The sequence below is a fragment of the Denticeps clupeoides genome, chromosome 7, assembly GCF_900700375.1.
Source record: "Denticeps clupeoides chromosome 7, fDenClu1.1, whole genome shotgun sequence".
Taxonomy (NCBI): Eukaryota; Metazoa; Chordata; class Actinopteri; order Clupeiformes; family Denticipitidae; genus Denticeps; species Denticeps clupeoides.
The window spans coordinates 3,154,505-3,175,728 of NC_041713.1; the positions used below are offsets into that span (position 1 = coordinate 3,154,505).

The 21,224-nt window shown below is 44.9% G+C and overlaps 1 protein-coding gene across 7 annotated transcripts in view; it reads right to left on the bottom strand.

Annotated features, from left to right (window-relative positions):
- The window catches only part of kcnc3a (potassium voltage-gated channel, Shaw-related subfamily, member 3a), a 44,845-nt gene that overhangs the window by 2,903 nt on the left and 20,718 nt on the right, over positions 1-21,224 (bottom strand). For 2 of the 7 annotated variants that reach the window (XR_003750292.1, XM_028986299.1), the window contains exons 3-4: positions 15,368-16,352; positions 12,766-12,972 (exon numbers count right to left, since the gene is read on the bottom strand). Coding sequence is in view for 4 of the 7 variants with exons in the window: in XM_028986299.1 (XP_028842132.1) it covers positions 12,766-12,972; positions 15,368-16,352 (1,192 nt within the window). In the remaining 3 variants the exon portion in view is untranslated. Of the gene's footprint in view, positions 1-2,518; positions 3,111-9,757; positions 9,779-10,912; positions 11,039-12,765; positions 12,973-15,367; positions 16,353-21,224 lie in introns of those variants that run through there. The other 5 variants (XM_028986296.1, XM_028986298.1, XR_003750291.1 and 2 more) reach the window with 5 other exon arrangements.

A 21,224-nucleotide genomic window follows, 5' to 3' on the forward strand; every position in this document is an offset into this window, starting at 1 on the left:
AAAAGATGACAAAAAAAAGAACAAATCATAAAAACAAATGATAATACAGATATTACAGAGGTTCACAGAAATTAGCATTGAGAGAACAGATCTTGTTCATCAAAAAAACTCTCCAGCTCCCAGTCCCTTTAACAGTAATTATGGCTGCAGCCACCCAGTAGCATCTCAGCATGCACCATTATGCCCCACCCACTTTCCAGCAGTCTGAACATGTACAGTATATGAAGACTGGGTCAAAAATACCAGTCCTGTATCCCCCCCCCCTTTTTTTTTAATTGCATGCCGTCAGCCAATATGTGTGTGCATGTATACACAAATACATACACATCCATATGTTCACACACATACATACATGGAAATATACATATATATATATCTATATATATATATATATAAAGCTTTTGATAAAATGAAGTAGATTTTTTTTTTCTTATCAAAACATAATTTGATAGTACACGGACATATCAGTTCCTTATTGCTTGCAGTGGAAACCCATGCAGGTGGGACGAGTATAAACTGTACAGAACGGTCGAGACCAGCGGTCTGTCTGTCTGAGACTGAGGACACACACAACAAAGAAAAACCAAACAGGCGTGATGGAGTGATCAGGTAGATAGAGAGATAGATAGATAGATAGATTGGGTCTCACTCCTCCTACACTCCTTATTCGACCACCCTCCATCTTTTCTGGAAGCTCCTGAGAGTGTAGGTGAAGTATGTTGGGGGGGAAATCGCACTTGTTTATTGGTTAAACTGGCAAACTAGTGGTTCTGACTGTAGAGTCACCAGTTTATTCTCACTGAGTGAGAGAGAAGAGGTGGACTGAGGATAATAGAAAATATAAGAATGTGAACCAAAATAAACAAACAAACAAACAAATATGATCATTAATAAATAAATAATACAATTTATTAAATCGTATTATTTATTTATTCATTAAAAAAGAGGGGGAAAGAAAAGATAAATGTTGCATTATTTGTTGATTAAAGCAAACACCTGGGAAAAACATTAATATCTACAGGCATAGACATTGTCTTTTGCAGTTATAGTGAGGGCAGCATCAGGCCTTGTTTTCCATTGAACCCATAATTCACAACTCTACCCACACACCCCTGGAATTCTTTTCCAGACAAAAACAAACAAACAAACAAACAAACAAAAAAAAAAAAAAAACAGAAAATGCGAAATATCTGTTGACAACCGGTCAAACGATCAGTTTGGCATTTTCTGTGTACAAATGACATGCATGAAGTTGTACGCCTCAGATAAAAAACAAGCAGCACATCTCAAAAGCAATACATCATTTTCATATATATATATATTATACATTGCATATTTTCTTGTTGGCCACGTTGCTCTTTTAATGTGATATTTTTTTCTTTCTTCTTCTACTGAGTGGAGTCAGTCCAACATCTATTCACTGTTCCTTCCTTTTTTACATTGAAGTGAAGGTCACCATCCGAGAAATTTGTAGAAGGTCAAAAGAAAAAAAGGAAGAAATGAGAAAAGAACGGAGGGAGAGTTGAAATCAAGGGAGTCCCAGCAAACAGACAAGCAACAACGATGGGCAAAAATGGATCTAGGAAGGAGTTATGGGAAATAAGCCCAACCAAGCTTGACGTGAGACGCTGAACAGTGTTTAACCAAACCCCTCTAATTACATGATGGATTGGTATTCTCACTGATATGTGTGTTAAAGGGTGGGGGAAATAACTTCCCATCATGCACCAGTACGTAAGGGGAATGGTCCTTATTCAGTTAGTTGGCATCGATAGGATCGCTGTCAACTCCTCCTCCTCCTCTCTGACTTCAATATGGGCAGTTTCATGTGTTGAGAATCTGAACCCAAATATCTTGCTGAATCAAAGCCGTCATCGCAGACATCTGCGTCCAGAACCCCCCCAACCCCTCTCCTATCTAATAAACATAGTTTTTACACTTAAACAAGGTGCACCCCGCTGCTATAGCCACACCCCCCTTTTATTAACTTAGAAAAATATTAGTATTATTCTAGCGTATTATTATTACGCTATTGCCATAATTTTTCTCTCCTCGACTCTTGCACAAAATGATCTGTAACTTAGACTACTCACTACAAGCACACGACTGATAATATTAATAATGATAATGATAATAGCAGTGAGCAAGACTATGAGAGTACCAGAGATGTGTTACGATGAGAAGAAGCGTCATTCGATACAGAGCTAATGAAATGAAAAACATACACAGTTTCTCTCCTTCCATAGACAATCCTGTCTGACATCTTGGGTTTGTTGTATTGCATTTGGATGTATGTGGTTTTTTTCATATGATGTTTTCACTATCATGCGCTATACATGGTCGGCTGGTTAGCTGTCATACTCAACTATTTCGTCAGCACCTTATGGTCATGAGACTACGACAGGACAGCTTTGAGGCTTAAAGATATACATTTATATATATATATATATATATATATATATATATATATATATATATATATATATATATATATATATTATATATATATATTGTTTTTTTAATTTTTTTTTCAATCTCGCAGATATTTCGGCTTTGTGTGGAGCGTTTGGCATGGGCATCTAGCTGACTACTGCAGTCGGTTTTAGTGTTCTACATAGATAACCTGCACTTATCATGTTCTACAAGCCTGCACAAGTCCTCTTCATTTTTTTATTTTTTATTTAAAGAGTACGTATCACGACGAGGAACCAGCTTGTCTTCACGGCTGTCAGCTAAGCAATTAGAAGAAACTAGTGGGTTAGTGTTACATTGTTCTACGTTCCGAGTCTTGTGTAGAAAATCATTCCTTTTCAGTCCACAAACTCACTCTCCAGAGGTATTTTTGCATTATTATCTTTATCACTGGGTATAATATTATCGGTCAGCATTGTAGTGGCTGCTTCCACGGCAGCTCCCCCCACCAGCTTTTGCCTTTTACGTCATTTGCTACAAAATGGAGGGGATGGGGGAACGGCATCGCCGCAGGGGTCCGGGCGTCTCGTAGGGTTCGTAAGGGGTGTTGTTGATAGGGGTGATGGGAGTGAGACGGAGCGGAGCTCCTGTCATTCCTGATATGTTATTAAGACTACGAGACTTCTCATAGCCTGTCGCTGCGAAAAAAACGAGAAATTAAAATTTTAAATAATTTTAATCGGAAGAATTTTTTTTTTATCGGAAAACAAATGTATTTAGATTAAATGGTTGGATTTATTTGGGGCAGATGATTGGGGTAATCGATGAAACAAAGACAAAAAAAAAAATGATGTCAACAAAATAAAGTTGAATTTCAATGACAGCCAGACGACAAAAACAGAGACAGACAGACATACAGACAGACAGACAGACAAACAAACAGAGAGACAGAAGGACAAAACAGGAGAATGAGAGTTATGAAATACTTCATCAACATCTCACTACATCACTTGTGAAAATAAGGAGTCCAACCCTAGCATTCTCATGAGTGACAGTGGTGGATAAAACACCCGCCGCTGTCCGAAATGCGGGGGCAACGCTCGGGTGCTTGATCCAGACTGTCACGCTTTCAAAGACACACATACAGACTTCAGCAACTGGGGCTCGAATGGCCCAAAGCAAAGGCATCGCAGTTTGGACCCAGTGAAGGAGACCTGTGGAGTGACGTCATGCTGAAAGGGACAGCACGTCGGTGGAGCTTAAATTAAAGTGAAACAATTCATTTTAACCTTGGGAATATCAAAGGCTCATTGTTCCCCTGCCTGAAGGAACTCAAATGAGAATGGAATCGTTTATTTTCCCATCACTTCCCCTCGTTCCATACGTTTCTGATTGATCTCATTTCAGGAATTACCAGGCAGTTCCACATTTTTCCGGACAGAGATACAACAAACACATTTATTTAAACTAAACGGGGAGCTAGAATTTTTGTGGTGTTCCTCTCGGGTGTGAGTGTGTGTGTGTAAATATGTTTTAACAGCTTCACAGGGTCCAAAAGCACCTGACTGCCAGCCTTCCACATCCAGACCTGCATCTTAGCCAATCACTTTTATCCAGTTCCTAATGGGTCTTAAATCTGTGATTGTCTCTCGCCTGAGGATGAAAGAATCCTCCAAACTCTTGCTCAATTAGTCTTAAAATGACATTTGTCGTGCTACCAGGGTCTGTCTCAACACATGGGGACCTGCCTCCAAAGGTCGTGTCTGAACTAGCATCAGTCACTCGCTCCTCTTTTTAGAGAACGCTGAATTTTATTTCAATCGGTGCAATAGTGCCGTACTTGTATTTATTTGCCGTTTTTGCATTCTGAATGGCCCGGTTAGCTGACTAATTGAGGCAGTATTTTAAATGGTTCTGATTAGCTAGTGCTATGGCTAAAAACCTAGCATTAACCAACCGAGGAAATGAGCAGTCTTGGAAAATGAACTAGGCTGCAATTAAATGTGCTAGCTGACTACATTAGCATTAAATGCATCCTTAATCAGCTTTATAAAGCTGTTTAAACACATGTTGAGACAGAACAGTGGAGTTTCGTGGTTTAAGGCTGTGCTTGAGCAGGGATGGGAAAGATAAAGCAGATAACCTTGAACAAAACATCTCCAAAACACACAGACAACAAGAAACCCTCCACACTGACAGAAACACTGTTCGGAAAGCAGCAGAAATTTTGAAAAGATAAGTAATCAGGGCATAGCATCTGTTGAGGGTTATTGTTGGGTTTACTGTTGGCTCGCGGCATCGACTCTCTTCTGGTCCCTCAGGTCCCTGCTCTAAAGTCACCGCAGGACTGCGCTGCTTTAGTCACAAACACCTATTTCACTTGGCTAATTAGTACAAACGGGCCACACAGAAGTCACACTTGGTAAAATAAAGCTGATCTAAGTGTGCTAGGTTATGGCGAAGCGTTCTGAATGGCTATGTGTGGCACACATACGCATTTTCTACTCATGTTTCAACTTTGGGTAGCTGTGCTGGTGCTAAACTGTAAAACTTCAGAGAGAACCTCACCATAAATACACCTGCAGGCCATGCAGCATGCAAACCACAGCACAGGAGAGCAAAAGAACAAAGGGGAAAAGAAAGACAAAAGAGCCGGTCCCTACAAAACAGCTGGTCCCTACAAAGCGTCCCTTAGCTGTGTTTCTTTTGCACTCTCTCTCACACACAAACATACACCAATGGGGACTGCTTATGTGTTCAAATGCATGAGCGGTGCAGTTGTGCAGTATCATGTGTATGATACCATATTAAGGCATGACATTGTGAGGCCTTTTGAAAACACACCACTGTTAGACTCGATGCAACTGGAATTGGACTTTGCAAAGTTGGTCTATGTCACTCGTTTTGCAACGCTCAACGTGAATTTGGTTGGATTTAGCATAGGTAATCATAATTTGCTCCCTTTAATAAGCCCATGAATGCAGAAGGGCCATTTTACATGTAACCCGTGGCCTCGGTCGATAAAAAATGGTGAAAGGCTGGCGCTGCATAGGCACAGACCTGAGCACAGCTGTACATACAGTACCTGAAAATGTCTGCACATACCTGTGGTCAGACTTTAGTGACACTACGAGGGCTGTAGGTGTGGCCTAGGGCGGGATGGACATGAGTATTAGTGTGAAAGGGGGAGGGGCAGGGACACAAATATCAACCGCGTAATGCAACCAGCAAACCAGCATTCAGAGAAGTTTTGTACTGGTATAAATGGCACTTCAGGACAATATTGCATAATGAAATGCAGGTTTGTTGGAACTTTGGTTAATATTTGTTGGTAAAAGGATGCAAAGAGAGGCCACGCATAGCAGACTGTGCTGAGTCTGTACGCATGGGAATGATCAGTGCATCCTGAACATGTCTTTACCCAACAGCAGCAGTATTGTCCAATACTGCTTCAGTATTGAGTAAACAGCACTGAGTACAACATCAACATGGCAAACAGAAAATATCCATTCAGAAATTCACAGGAACATTTTATATACATTACACACTATAATATAACTATAATAATTTGATGCAGTTGTTGTGCAGAAATCAGTCTTGGGTCAGATTTTGACAATAGGTTGTAAATGTATGTGTTCTTGACTGAGCTGCCTGCAGAAAAGCAGTCAAATAAGATGCCTTAAAAGTACAACCACACCCCCTGGTAGCAAGAGGCTGTGGAGCAGCATTCACACACCCACTGCAATGCAGAGACGGGGGCCGGCATAGAAGAGGAAGCCACACACATTGCATCCACTGACAGAATCACACAGTGACTATGGATGAAAACACAATCATGTATAATGCTACTGAAGATGATGCCAGAATGTGCATACGCTCACAAATACACACACACACACACATACACTTATGCATTGTCAGTGGTTTGTGAGAACCTGACAGGAAAGGTTAGCAGGGTGCACAGAAAACAGGAGAATGACACCAAACTGCAGTCCTTTATACATTGTGTGGCATACATTGTGTTAAACTACACAATATATTATATATCTGTATATGCACTTATGGGAACACAATACACAGTTTACACACATTTATGGGCATGCATATTATACAAAACACAATGAAAATGTTAAATGGACACCATGTATGAAAGCAGCATACATGGTATTAACAATTTATTAGAAAAAAAAAAACATCCATCCTTACACACACATTCTGTGCACACCAGCACCTGTACCTACAACTCTGAGTACCAGTTACACTGAACAAAGAGACTCTCTAGCAGCAGAGACCCCTCAAACACAGGGACCTTTACTGAGACAGACCATTGAAGGGACCTGCTGACGGGCTATTTGTCCTCTGATCGGCACAGTCACATCACTGGAGAGATGTGTTGTGCAGGAGACTGAAAGATCGGCTGCATTTCTGCTTTCGTATGCTGCTTGTGCCCTTTTCCCCCACTCAATCGTTTAACCAGTCGATGGACGGGACCACCAGAAAGCAGAAACAGCAGATTTTCTAGGACCAGACCTGCCCATCTTGTAGAACCCACTCCGCTGCAGCCGACTTGAGCTTGACCTGATGTTGTAGTAAACCCAGTATGGCCAAAGGAACAACAGTCCCCACGAAGCACTTTGTGTTTGGAGGACCTATTAATCCTGGTTTGAGATAGAAATGACTTCTTATTGTCTCCTTACATGGGGATCGCTATGGGTTTAGCACAAAGCTCGCAGGATAATTCCGGCTGCAGCAGAATGACCCCCCCCAACCCCTGTGTTACAGGCTGTCTGAGGCCGGAGCAGAAAGAGAACGCTGGCTCCCGTTGAGGCACCGGGTCCCACCTGCAGTCTTGGTTGCACGACTATTGCTTCGCATGTATCAAGACTGGTGGGAAGTGCGATCATTCCGTCTGGCTTTTTTCATACAGTTTAAAATATTAAATTTAGAAGCTACGTTGTGCACACATGATTCTCCTCAGGGCCCCACCAGCCAGTCCAGATCATTTTTCATTTTTCAGGGGGAGCAGCTGTAGATGACCTAATCTTGTATCTTAAAAAACAAAACAAAAGACTTTTCTCAAATAAATAAATAAATAAACTCTATCCCGGCCCATCTGAGATGAGACACTCTCAGCCTTCAGCAGAGCTTTGTTGGTTAATAATTTAGGATGCATTGCAGCATCCCTGGAGGACAGGGCGGGGAAGGGGAGATGTGAGGTAAGGAGGCGTGTTCGGCAGCAGAGAGAATTCTGGGTAAAGCTTCCAGTGGGAGGTGGGGAAGTGATGCGACCAGCAGGGGGCGGCAGCCGCAGCTGGTAGGAGCCAGACGCACTGCTGCAGGAAAAGAGGCAGGGCCGGGCCGGGCCGGGCCGGCTGTCCGGTCTGCAGTCTCCTCAGGACAGGAGCCAATTGTCTCAATGTGCTGCGGCCCTCGCCAGCGTCAACCCAGAACCCATCAGACAAATAAACAATGAAAACGGAACAAAGCACAAAAGAACCGAGAAACGTCACCAAGCTGCAGCAACTGCTGTAAAAAACTGTAAGAACCACAGTGCATCTTGGGAACAGTGATGTTGAAAATATATTATTTTGCTTTATTTCTATTTCTGTGCTCTTTTTTTAACATGGTAATTTTTTTAAAAACTAATTCTATTGATCTACATCACAATGTTCTACACACAAGTCCCAGAATGCTCTTGTCCATTGTTTCCTTGGCAACAGTGGACAGGCAGGAGAGAGGAGGAGAAAGATAGAGAGATGTGGGGGGGGGGGAGAGAGGAAGAAAAGGGAAAGTGAGAGTGAAACTGAACGTGATGATGGGCAGAGGGCAAAAACTAATAAACAGAAACACAACCACACACAAAAATGAACGTATAACACAAACCCAGCAGATGCATATTTGTCTTAGACACTCATCAATAATAAAGATTATCGCTTAAAACAGAAGGAGGCGTTGCTCAAAAATAGCCCTACAACAACTCCTCCTCTGACCTTTGACCTTTTGCAATCTTGTTGTTGTTTTTTTTCTCACAACAGAGGTCAACGAGAGGTCGAGAGGAAGGGAAGGTGCAGAAGAGCCAGTGGACAGGCAGGCTGCTGGGCTGCTCACGTTAAAAACCAAAGAGCCCAACTCTCATGTTTCCGAGCTGTTCGGCTTTTAAAGTGTGGAGGAAGCACGCAGGAATCTGCACACACACACACACACACACTACAGACACACACACACACACACACAACGCCCAATCACAGCAGAGTGCGCCAGCACACTACAGTCCCAGTGTGTCCCAGAAACCGGCCACGCCTTCCTGTCCGTCTGTATGGTCAGTCCACTGGTCAGTTCTGTCAGTCAGGGGGGTCCTGCTAGACTGTCTGTCTGCCTGTCTGTCTGGCTGTCTGACCATAAGCTTTCACTGTTTACTGCTAACCCATAACTCCCCACTGGCCACGTTAACACGGACAATAATGTTTTGGGGCGTGATCCAGCGAATAAAAACCAACCTCATTTTGGTTGGATTAGAAGGATCAGATCAGATGAGAACCTGCACATCTCACATTCTGGTTAATCAAAGTACATCTTACATTCGGGGTAGGTGGCACCAAATATGATATTTTATAAAAAGTCATATTGGCATGTATTTGAGCCAATATTGTACATATGTAAACACGTCAAGAAATCAATCAACGTGAATTGGTTTGGAATAAATCTGTCCACATCAGCGAGGCCAGTGACAGGTTTCCCATAAGTCCTAGCTAGCGCTTGGGAATAACAAAGTCTCGTGAACAGAGTCTGAACTCGGGGGGCCCTGCTGGTAAAGCCCAGGGCTCGGGACCAGAGGACTGTAGCACGTGACCAGTGTTTCATCTCAGCTCCTCTCCTCCATCGCAACTGTGTCCGGGCTTCGGGTGCGGCTCTCTTTTTTTTTTTGGTCGGAAATAACAATTGAGGGCGTGGCCACCCGGCCGAGGGGCGGGGCGTCTGTGATGAAACACTGTTCACTGAGCCCAGAGTGGAGGGCAGTTCCAGGAAAGGAGAAGAGAAGAGACCAGCTGCAGACCAGCTTCAAATCAAGGAGGAGGAAAACTCCACCAGTGGCTTTTGCCTTTGGAACAAAGAATCCAGAATCCTGCATTTAATCTCACGTCCCAATTGGACGAGAACGTTTATTTAAATGGCAGCAGGAGATGGGCAGGTGTTGGAGATGGATGCTCCAGCAGGAAAAAGCCACCGTGAGAGCGGAGAGGAGGACAGCAGGATGGGACACGAAACACAACACACAGACGGACAGGGAGGGTCAGACAGACAGACAGACAGACACTGTAACAGGTAGCAACAAGAGCTGACATACAAACGCATGACACGACACAACCTGAGGAGGAAAACAACAACAACAACAACAAAAACAGCACGTCAGACGTTGTACAGCAACCTCATGTTAGAGAACACACACACACACAGATATCCCGTACATTTTATTATTAAGGCAAAAAAAGACATTAAAGAGAAAGTCTGTGTTTGTGTACCTGTGTGTGTGGTGAATGTTACTTAAAGTGGGTGATGTGTTATGAGGACCCCTGGAAATGGATTATCCACTCCATCAGTGTGTGTTGGCCTGCCTGCATATGTGCGTGTCCAAGAGATACATGTAAAGCATCCAACAGAGAGAAACATTGAAACATTACCCCCCCCGCAACACACATACACACACACACTCAAAGCATCACAGCATCTCAGAGCACCGTGAACGAGGTGGTACTCGTTCAGGTGAAATGTTCAGGTGTTCAGGTGTCTGTGTGTGTGTACGTAACGTGTGCATGTGAAGCTTGGTCAACTTCGCTGTCATGTTCTGTCGCTGATGAAGTGCCCGCTAAACAAACCTCCGCCAGCTTCCATTTGGTAACGTGATAAATGCTCTTGTGCGCATTGGTGCTCTAGTAGTGGAACTATGCATCCACTGACAGGCTTTCAGAAAAGTGTAAAACTTACATTTACGGCATTTACCAGACGCGTTTATGGCATTTATCAGATAGTTACAGGGATAGTCCCCCCGGAGACACTCTAAGTGGAGTAAGTGAGGTTTGAACCTGCTCTTCTGGTTCATAGGCAAGTGTGCTACCCACTAGGCTACTGGCACCATCCACCCTAAATCTTCACTGACTAGCAACATCATTAACTTGTTCCTGTGCCTTATTGCAGAAGCAGTTGTTAGTGAACATGGGTGGTCCTCAGCAGCTAAATAGATACTTCCTATCCCCATTCACCCATTGCCTGGTGCATAGCACTGTTTCCAGATAATCAGCAGGATTAACCTTGCCTTGGTTTATATACAGACCATTTTACGTGGTCATATTGAGTGTTCTCCACCAAAATCTTGGAACTAGAACTTGATTTGTGAGCCTAAATCGCAGATGGTCACCTAAGCCAACTCTCATGGTCAAGCTAGCAAAGGCTTGTTAAAGCGGGCAGTGAAGCAGTCTCTGTGTGTGTTGGCTTTGTGTGTTACCTCTGTGTTGCTATGGTTTGATCCAGGAAGAGGCGGAGTTTGCATTGAGGTCCTGCTGTAGCAGAGGCCCCTCCGGCTTGAACCAATCCTCTCCCATGGGGGAGATGGGGCTGGCAGCAGCGGCGTCTAGTGTGTTTTACGGGACGGGAGTGTGGGAGTCGGTGCAGAGGGGGGGTTTATCGAGGGAGTGTCCATGTAAAAAGACATTGTGGGAGTGCAAACAGACGTGGAAGACAAAAAGAACATAGGCACAACCAGCACATAGATTAAAAGGTTGCGAATAATAAAAGAAGAAAGGGAGACATACATAGAAGAAAAAGCAAGAGGAGGTCAGGAGAAAAGACAATGATACAGAGAAAGAGAAAACATGACCAATAAATGAATGGCACTTAGAGTAATAGATAGATAGATAGACAGATAGATAGACAGACAGACAGACAGACAGACAGATAGATAGATAGATAGACAGACAGGCAGACAGATAGATAGATATATGGACAGACAGACAGACAGACAGATAGATAGATAGATAGATAGACAGACAGGCAGACAGATAGATAGATATACAGACAGACAGACAGACAGACAGACAGACAGACAGACAGACAGACAGACAGACAGACAGACAGACAGACAGACAGACAGACAGATAGATAGATAGATAGATAGATAGATAGATAGATAGATAGATAGATAGATAGATAGATAGATAGATAGATAGATAGATAGATAGATAGATAGATAGATAGATTGGCATGACAAAGGTTGACACATCCTTACTTAAAATGTCTGTTACCATGAATAGTCTGTTACTAGAACAGATTACAAAAGGTATAAAGTGAAAGATGACATGTTTATTCTGTTTTAAGCAACTTTACATTATTTACATCATTTACCAAAAAGTATTAATTTAAGCAGCCGACATGACAAAACTCAAGTGTTAAAGATTTTACTTTTTGTTGGAGTGTCTGAGTTCTATCTACAGTTCCAGTTATGTTTTGGTCAGGGGACTATGAGACAAAATCCTCATCTTGGACCTCTTGAGGTATTCTGTTGTAGATTTTGAGGTGTGGAACCTTGGCAGAAGTTACAGGAGAACCGATGTACCTGGTGTCCCTTTCCTTCTTTCAGCAAATGTATCATCTTTAACTTTATGCCTCTTGGTGATAACTATTCATAGTAATGTTTTTTTTAAGCAAGGGAGTCTAAGTCGCATGCCGCTGTAGATAGATGCAATGAATGTTCTTCCTTTGTCTGTGGGTTGGTCAGTATGATAAATGAACCATTCAACAGGTTTATTGTTAGTCGTTCTGATTCATGACTGTGGTGATGCTACACCATGTGACCACATAGGTTCCTAAACCAACCCACAGTGATGGACATGTAGGAGTAATGAGGGTGGAGTTAAGGGAAAAGGGCCTCTGCATCAGATTTCCTCAGCATATGTGTTCAGTGTGTGTATAGAAACTACATATCTCTGTGTGCATGTATTGTATGCATGCATGTGCATGTAGATATATACGACTGTGTGCATGTGCACTATAAACGGGAGGATAGGATTCTGTGTGTTGATGCAGTTTGCAGGTACATGATGCTTGTAATTGTGTATATGTAGGTTGTGCATGCATATACATCTGTTTGCATGTGCATTGTGAACAGGAGCGTATGACTCTGTGTGTTCGTGCAGTTTGCAGGTCCAGGATGCTTGTATGTGTGTGCACGTAGAGTGTGCATGCATATGCATGTAAATATATGTCTGTGTGCATGTGCACAAATGTGGGATTGTGTGCTTCTGCGTGTTGTTGCAGTACGCATGTAGAGGATGCACGTGTGTTTGTGCATGTAGAGCATACCTTTCCTGACATTGCTGTCTGTGGCTCTGAACTCTCCCGTGCTGAGAAGGAAACAGGCCCGGTCGTGGGGGTAGCGCTCGCGACCCGTCGCTGTGCCCAGCCCCCCGGTTGCAGGACTGCGGTCGTCGGGACCCAGAACCTGGTCTATGGTGGGACAGTCCTCATTGGCCAGCGCTGCGTTTGCTGCATCGCCATTCTGCTTTGAGTCTGAGAAGAAATGGAAGAGATAGAGAGAGCGAGAGAGAAAGAGAGAGATGGAGGAGTGATAAAAAGAAAGGTTTAATGGTGAGAATAAAGGAGGGGAGAGAGGGAGTGATGGATGACAGTCCTACAACAGTCCTCTAAATGCTACACTGCGGTATATCAACCCCCCCCCTCACACTCACACGCACACACACACACAAGCTCACACACACACAGTAAACTCCGCCAGTTCTTATATCTTCTGACATAGCTGTCAAATCAAATCGAAATGTTGCTCACAGCTCAGCAGATTATGAAAGTGGGCCCAAACTTTCCCAAATGTCCAGTATACAGAAACACCCAAGGGGCTTTTTGACAGAGGTGCTCAGCTCAGTTCAGCCCATCATCATCCCTCCCCCAATAAGTGCAGTAATGTGACACACCTCAGTCTATGACTAGATATTTAAAAGGTCCGTTTAATGGTCAATGTTTGTATATGACGACAGGATGGAGCAGTGCCCCCTAGTGGACCTACTGCTTAAAATTGACGTCAACATGAATGACACATGTGGACGTTGTTCACTGAAATGTTGGAAAATGAAATATTGTTTTTTCTTTTGAAAGTGAACCTTAACAGAGATTGTTATGATTGTTGATCTAAATCGATTCACTTCCTGAATAAAGCCATATAAGATCTAAACAGGGCAAAATGTCTTGACTGGAATGGAGCAGCCAACGTATGTGAGAAGAGTTCGTATCTGCAGGAACAGATATGCAGTCACCAGCTCCCCACTGAGACATCCACACACACACAAACACACACACACACACTTCCTCAGGGAGCACTTTACCCCATTGCTCCCGGATTGACAGTCCCTCAGAACAACTTCAGTAACACTCCATTAATGAAACAGGGGGGGGATGGAGAGATGTGGTGGTGCTGCTCATTTTCTTAATGCCTGTGTGTGTGTGTGTGTGTTTCTGTGTAAGAATTTAGGGTCCGTCAGCGACATCCTGCTATAATCTTCTCACAAGCGCATATGGAGGGTTGATTACAAGCACCGCCCTCCGCCCTCCGTCCCCCCGGCACAACCACCACCACCCCCTACCCACCTCGCAGGCAAGTGCTGTTATGACAGGCCTATTTAATAGCAGATATAAAGCATGAGCCCTGAGCCCCGAGAGGCTCGGCCCATGGATTACTGCAGAGCCGGCCGGGGCTCAGCACTGATGGCTAATCACCTCCGTCAGGGCTGAGCCCAGCCACTCTCACAGGGGTTGATGGGAAAATGTAACATTCTAGGGCACTTGAAAGGCCAACTGCGCTGACTTGCAAGAGAGAGGGCTGATCCGCGCTCCTACACCACCAGGTTTCATCACGTAACAGCAACCCGGGTGCAGCAACCCTGGCGGCTGGTTATGTGCAAAAGGCTAATATGCACAGAAATGTCCACTAATGCATGACTCTCAAGAGCTGTCAGACATGTCTACAGGCTCCTCCCCCACATATGAACACCACCTCACATTCACACACCAGTTCATCTTACATTCACACACCAACAAAATGTGTGTAGTACTATTGTTGAAACTGAAAGGATTGTCACTTGTGATACACAGCAGCACAACACACGGTGCACACAGTGAAATTTGTCCTCTGCATTTTAGTGAAGTGATTCAGTGATTTAACCCATCACCCTGAGTGAGCAGTGAGCAGCCATGACAGGCGCAGTGTGTGGGGACGGTGCTTTGCTGAGTGGCACCTCAGTGGCACCTTGGCGGGTCGGCATTCAAACCGGCAACCTTCTGATTTCGGGGCCACTTCCTTAACCGCTAGGCCACCAGTGGGTGCTAGTAGCCTAGTGGGTAGCACACTCACCTGTGAACCGAAAGACCCGGGTTCGAATCCCGCTAACTACCATTGTGTCCCTGATCAAGACACTTAACTAAGTTAACCCTAAGTTGCTCCAGGGGGGACTGTCCCTGTAAATACTGATTGTAAGTCACTCTGGATAAAGGTGTCTGATAAATGCTGTAAATGTAATGTTTTTTTTTTTTTTTACTGTGGTAATTCTGGTACTATCTGTTTATTTCTCTACTCAATGTCGCATTAATGAACTTGCCTTACATTCTACATATTTTTGTGGCCCTTGTGGCTACAATATTATGATTATGACCACTTCCGTTATGTCGAACCAGTATGGGTGAGAAGGATTTTTACTAGAGTACACGGTTTGCCCACTGTGCCCACCATCGGTATAAAGCTAATAGACGCACACATCACTCTCTTACTCAATATTCCCTCCATCGGAATCGCTGCTGCAGTCTAATCTGCAGTGTGTTGTGGGTCGTATATAGTCAACTATGCAGAAAATCAATGTGTTCAGTCACTTCTGCAAAATACTGCACTACACACACACACCTGCTCTGTTGATCTCGATGATCTCCTCCTGGGCCAGCGGACAGTCTCCCGCCATGCTGCTGGACACCACCATGCCCCCCAGCACGTTCCCCATGAGCCTGTGTGGCGAGGCGGTGGCCATGGCGAGGGCGTCGGGCTTGCAGTAGTTGGGCGAGCCGGGCTGCGGCGCCCTCGGGATGTGTTTGTTCTTCTTCTTGGGCAGCTTCTGCTTGGCCATGGCCAGGGAGTAGTACATGCCGAAGTTGTTGACGATGACGGGCACAGGCATGGCGATGGTCAGCACGCCCGCCAGGGCACAGAGGGCACCCACCAGCATGCCCGACCACGTTTCTGGGTACATGTCCCCGTAGCCCAGTGTCGTCATGGTGACTACAGCCCACCAGAACCCGATGGGGATGTTCTTGAAGGCGGTGTGGGCGCTGGCGGTGGGGTCGGCCGGGTCGGCGCCAATTCGCTCAGCGTAGTAGATCATGGTGGCAAAGATGAGCACGCCCAGCGCAAGGAAGATGATTAGCAGCAGGAACTCGTTGGTGCTGGCACGCAGCGTGTGGCCCAGCACCCGCAGACCAACAAAATGGCGCGTCAGCTTGAAGATACGCAGGATTCGCACGAAACGCACCACGCGCAGGAAGCCCAGCACATCTTTGGCGGCTTTGGAGGACAGGCCGCTCAGCGCCACCTCCAGGTAGAATGGCAGGATGGCCACAAAGTCGATGATGTTGAGCGAGCTCTTGAAGAACTCGGCCTTGTCCGGGCAGAAGATCACGCGAGTGAACACCTCGATGGTGAACCAGATGACACACATGCCCTCCACGTAGGTTAGCCAGCTGTCCGTCACCACCTCAAAGACCACCTCCTCCCGCGTTACGTTGCCCACGGTGACATTCTCTGTCTTGTTGTAGATGGTGTTGAAGGCCTCGTGCGTCTCCAGGCAAAATGTGGAGATGGAGATGAGGATGAAGAGGAGGGAGCCAAACGCCACATACTAAAGGGAGAAAACAGGAAGAAGAAGAGGAAGATGGAAGGTGAGAATCAACACACCTACAATTTCTACGTCAACCACACAATCCGGGAATTGTTCTACAACTTCTCCACAGTTTCTGGTGAGCTTTTCAGGTTCATAAAAGTTTTTGAGTTTGCTCAAAAATGTTTAATTTGCCCACATGTAATTCCTTGATGCTTGCCTACAGAGTGACTTCCAGGTCAGCACATACCTACCTGACCTCAGTGAGACCTCAAATTGGCAACGATACACACAAGGCAAACCCAATCAAGATTGTTCTTATCTACAGCTCTCAGATGATGGCATGAGCTTCCAGCTTAAACTTGATTGAATGGATAACATGGAAAACATGGAAAAGGTGGTGGCCTAGCGAGTAATGAAACAGACCCGTAATCGGAAGGTGGCGGGTTCGAAGCCCAATCCACTAAGGTGCTACTGAGCAATGTCCTGGCCATCATGGCTGCCCACTGCTCACTAAGGGTGATGGTTGAATGCAGAGGACACATCTTGTTGTTTGCACCATTTGCTGTGCTGCAGTGTTTCACAATGACAATCACTTCACTTACAGGTAGCAGTGGAGAAATTTTTTTTTGTTTTGAGAAACGTTGCTTTAAAAGCAGCTGAATTTCTGTTGGGCTTCGGATTGGCTTCATTACCACTCTCTCTGACTCATCTTACTATGATGATGGAGAACAACACATTGAGTCCAATGTTAAGAGTACAGAAAATCTAATCAAAATGTATTCATAGAAAAGTGAATGGGATTAATTGTCACATGACCGACCACAGCACAGCACACAGTGAAATGTGTCCTCTGCATTTCACTCATCCCCTGAGGGAGCAGTGGGCACCAATGAAAGCAGTGTGTGGGGACAGTACCTTGATCAAGGGGAGCTTAGTGGCATCTCGAACCTAGGCCACCACTGCCTCCAGAGCACAACTAAAAGACATCGCTGTCTCACACCAATGTTCTGTACAAAAGCAGTCCGATGAAAATGCAATAAAATTACATAAAATAGACAAAAATACAAGTGTTTCTCACACACAGTTAATCACACATCCTAATTTCTAAAGGTAAAGTGTTCCATAATTTAGGACCCAAAAATGCTTTTGCTGTTTGACTTTGGCACTACGAACTATTTCTGTTCAGGGGAACAGGTGTGTATGAAAGGAGCAACTGACTCGGGTACGGTGGTGCTGCACCATTCAAGGATTTAAAAAGCAAGAGTTACGAACTTTATTCTGTATGCGAACATTTATAGTGTCTTAGTTTGTGGGACATCAAACGCTGTTACTTTTATGGACACCTTGCATGGAAAATAACTGACAACTGAAGCAGAATCTGTCGATGCATTAATATGCATTAATTACACATTGTGCTATGTGCAAAGATGTTTTGCAGGAAGGAGCCGAAGGAGCAAACTGAACCTTAAAGTTCAGTTCTAGCCTAAAAGTTTCATTCAGCCAAACGATTCTTGCAAACAGCCAAGGTTTTGGCAAGCTTCTCACCCGGATTTGCTGTGCTTAATTAGCAGATAAAATATCATAAACGCACCAGCCCTCCATCCATCAGGCTGCCCGGAGATCCAAGATTTTTCGCTGCGGCAAAGCAAATCTCTGCAGTAAAAGGTCTGGAAAAAAAAACCCATCCAAAATGAAGGAGAAACAGCATGTGCAGTAGTGCTGGAGGAACCCTGTGTAATGATTTTTTTTTGCTCAGGCCTCTGCAGAGAACCACCCGACAGCAGTGCATAACACAGCCAGGGGGCGCCAGACACCACGGACACAAAGAGAGTGTATCTGTGTGTGTGTGTGTGTGTGTGTAGGGGGATGCATGGTTAATGGTACAATCTCCACTGAGCACGGGGGAGAGGATCTTTGCAGGAGAAAGGACGAAAGAAAAGAAAGGAAATGAAGGGCGAAGGGAGAGGGAGAGCTGGACACTCCGGTGGAGGGACGAGGGGACTGCTGCATCGCAAAAGCGCATCTGTCATCGTCTGTCTTTGGCAGAAGAATGCTGATTGGTCGGCTGGTAGTAAAGCACCGAAGCGGCCACCAATCAGGCGTGATCGATACAAAATCCGCGTACGACACTACAACACGACGAGAGCACTGGGTGGGTGTGTAATCTACCCAGCACGCCCAGTATCCACCCTCAACACACACCAGAATCTCTCCACATCAACCAGAATCACACTCACTGTGAAAGAGGTCGTTCGATTCTCTCATTTAATAAAAAAAAGAAAAGAAACCTTCATATAGCATATGCTGAGCATTTGCTGTTTTGTGTTGAAATCTAATGAAAATCAGAGGACCCAACTCCGATCATGCTAGGGGTGGTAGTAGCCTAGTGGGTAACACATTCGCCTATGAACCAGAAGACCCGGGTTCAAATCCCGCTTAGTACCATTGTGTCCCTGAGCAAGACACTTAACCCTGAGTGTCCCCAGGGGGGGACTGTCCCTGTATCTACTGATTGTAAGTCGCTCTGGATAAGGGCGTCTGATAAATGCCATAAATGTAAATGTAAATCAAAAATCAAAAAGGGATAAAGAACACAAACTGTCAATACTTGCTTGGGCTTAATGGTTGAACATTTTCAGAGATGAGAACATGGTGAGTTGTTATGTATCAGTGTTTAAAATTTAAATGAGATCTGTATGAGAAAGAGAGTGCCCGTGACATCTGATATATTTGAAATAAAAGGTCACCTGACAGGAACTGTCGGGAAAACCGGCGCATCTGGAACACGCCCCCGGAGGAGAGCGGGACCACCCTCAATTCGGCTCTCCGAGGGCCCGGAGTGGAAATGGCAGTTCCGCTCCAACCCAAACAGTATGGCTGAAGTGAACTGGATTAAACGGGCAAACGCGGCACTTATCGTAAAGAAAAACGCGACGTTGCGGAGGGACCGCGGAGAAATGTTACCTGCCGGCCACTATACGGACAACGTGTTGGGAGTATTGATTGGAAATACTAAGTTACACATCAAATCACAACATTTGCACTATTTCTATGCAAACCAATCCTGCTCATCGTATTTAGTAAATGATATTGCAATTTAAATCTACATCGCCGAGCCCTTCATGGGACCAGTAGTTCTCAGTACTGTGTGTGTGTGTGTGTGTGTGTGTGTGTGTGTGTGTCAGCAGGTACACCTGACAACTCAGCTGCTGCCATAACTGCAGTAAGTGTGAGTATCAAGTGTCTGCTGGCATCACCGACTGCTTCAGAAGAATCTGGGCTCTCAGGCTGGATTTAAATGCACGGACCTGAATAAATAATTCAAAACCGTGTTGCTTCCCCCCAACCCCCCACTTCACTCCATCTTTATCCATCTACTGCTGAGGGGGGAAGGGACATTATGGCCATAGAGAGAAAAAAAAGTTCTAAGGACTTCAACAGCATAACGGCAGAACATTCTATATTTCCGAAAAGAATTTTCGTAAGAATGCTTTTTTCTCCGGGAGAACCGAGCAGATGTACTGGAACCAGCAGAAGACATGGAACGCATCACACTCACACACCTTTGACAGACACATCAAAATACACAAAAAAAAAGGGGAGAAAATCGAGGACATTTCTGAGATAATTGCAGTCGGGTCACTCCGCCGGAGCTGTGGGATCCTGGGAGACTCGGTTAATTCCCTGAGTCGATTAACGCGGGCTAATTTAACAATCTCATTTCAGCGTGTCATGTCCTAAAAACACACCAAGCCTCCCGTTGGCATGGCGATTATGATGTCACCAATCTGCACACATCCCAGTTCCTGTGCATTAGGAACTCGCCTCATCACTCATTTATCAACTGTGGGGGTGAAGTGATATGTGTGCGCATGGCCATGAGTCCCAGCATGTCTCCCAGGCTCTCTGAAAGGTTCAAGCCACGGCTGGACGCAAACGGAGTCCTCACAGAGGCCAACACAAACCTACGAGAACATTTTCGTTGTCGCACATTGATTCCCTGTGGAAAACATCTAGAATCCCCAAGCAGATGGCCGTCCCAGCTCATTCATGGTTCCCGAGTGGTGGAATGGGTGACGAAGCTGCTATCAGAACTTCTAGCATCACTTGAAGCTTGACCACACCAACATTAAACATCACACTTCCAGTGCACACGGAGCACTGAGTGGTCTTCTCCAAGATCCATGGCTGTTCTGAAGCTCACATGGGGATTTTGATCATGTAGATGTCTGCAGTTTGTACGAATGGAGAGTGGAGGCTTTGTTTCTTGGGTAGGCTTCACCCGTTCCATCAGTCAGTCGTACTGATGAACTCAAGACTCTGTAACAGCGTCAGGGTGGTGGGTATCGGCCTTCTCTCTGGAGGGCAATGACCGCAGACCACCATCTTTGTAGAGAACCTGAAACCCTGCCCTCAGACCAAAGACAAAGCGTGTGCCAAATCGGGTCAATTTTCATCTTTCTTTCCATGAGCAACCTGCACGCTAAATCCAGAGGCGAAGTGAAACCGATCTTCACGGTACTTCTCAGAACTGTTTTTCCTCAGCTAATCTTTTCACAAGGTATTTCCAGCGAAGACAACGCAGCAGTCTTTAGCATGAGGCTCGCAGATCTGCAATACCCACTGGAATTGTGTGGGGGGGGGGGTTTTTGCACATGGGGTGGCCATGATTGGTAAAACTCATCAGATTTGCAAGGTCATGAAGAATTAACGGGGGTCGTCTGACTTTGCGTTAATTGTTACGATTGTGACGTGCATTATCTTACCCACGTACCTTGATAATAATAAAGTGAAGTGATTGTCACATGTGATACACAGCAGCACAGCACACGGTGCACACAGTGAAATTTGTCCTCTGCATTTAACCCATCACCCTGATGAGCAGTGGGC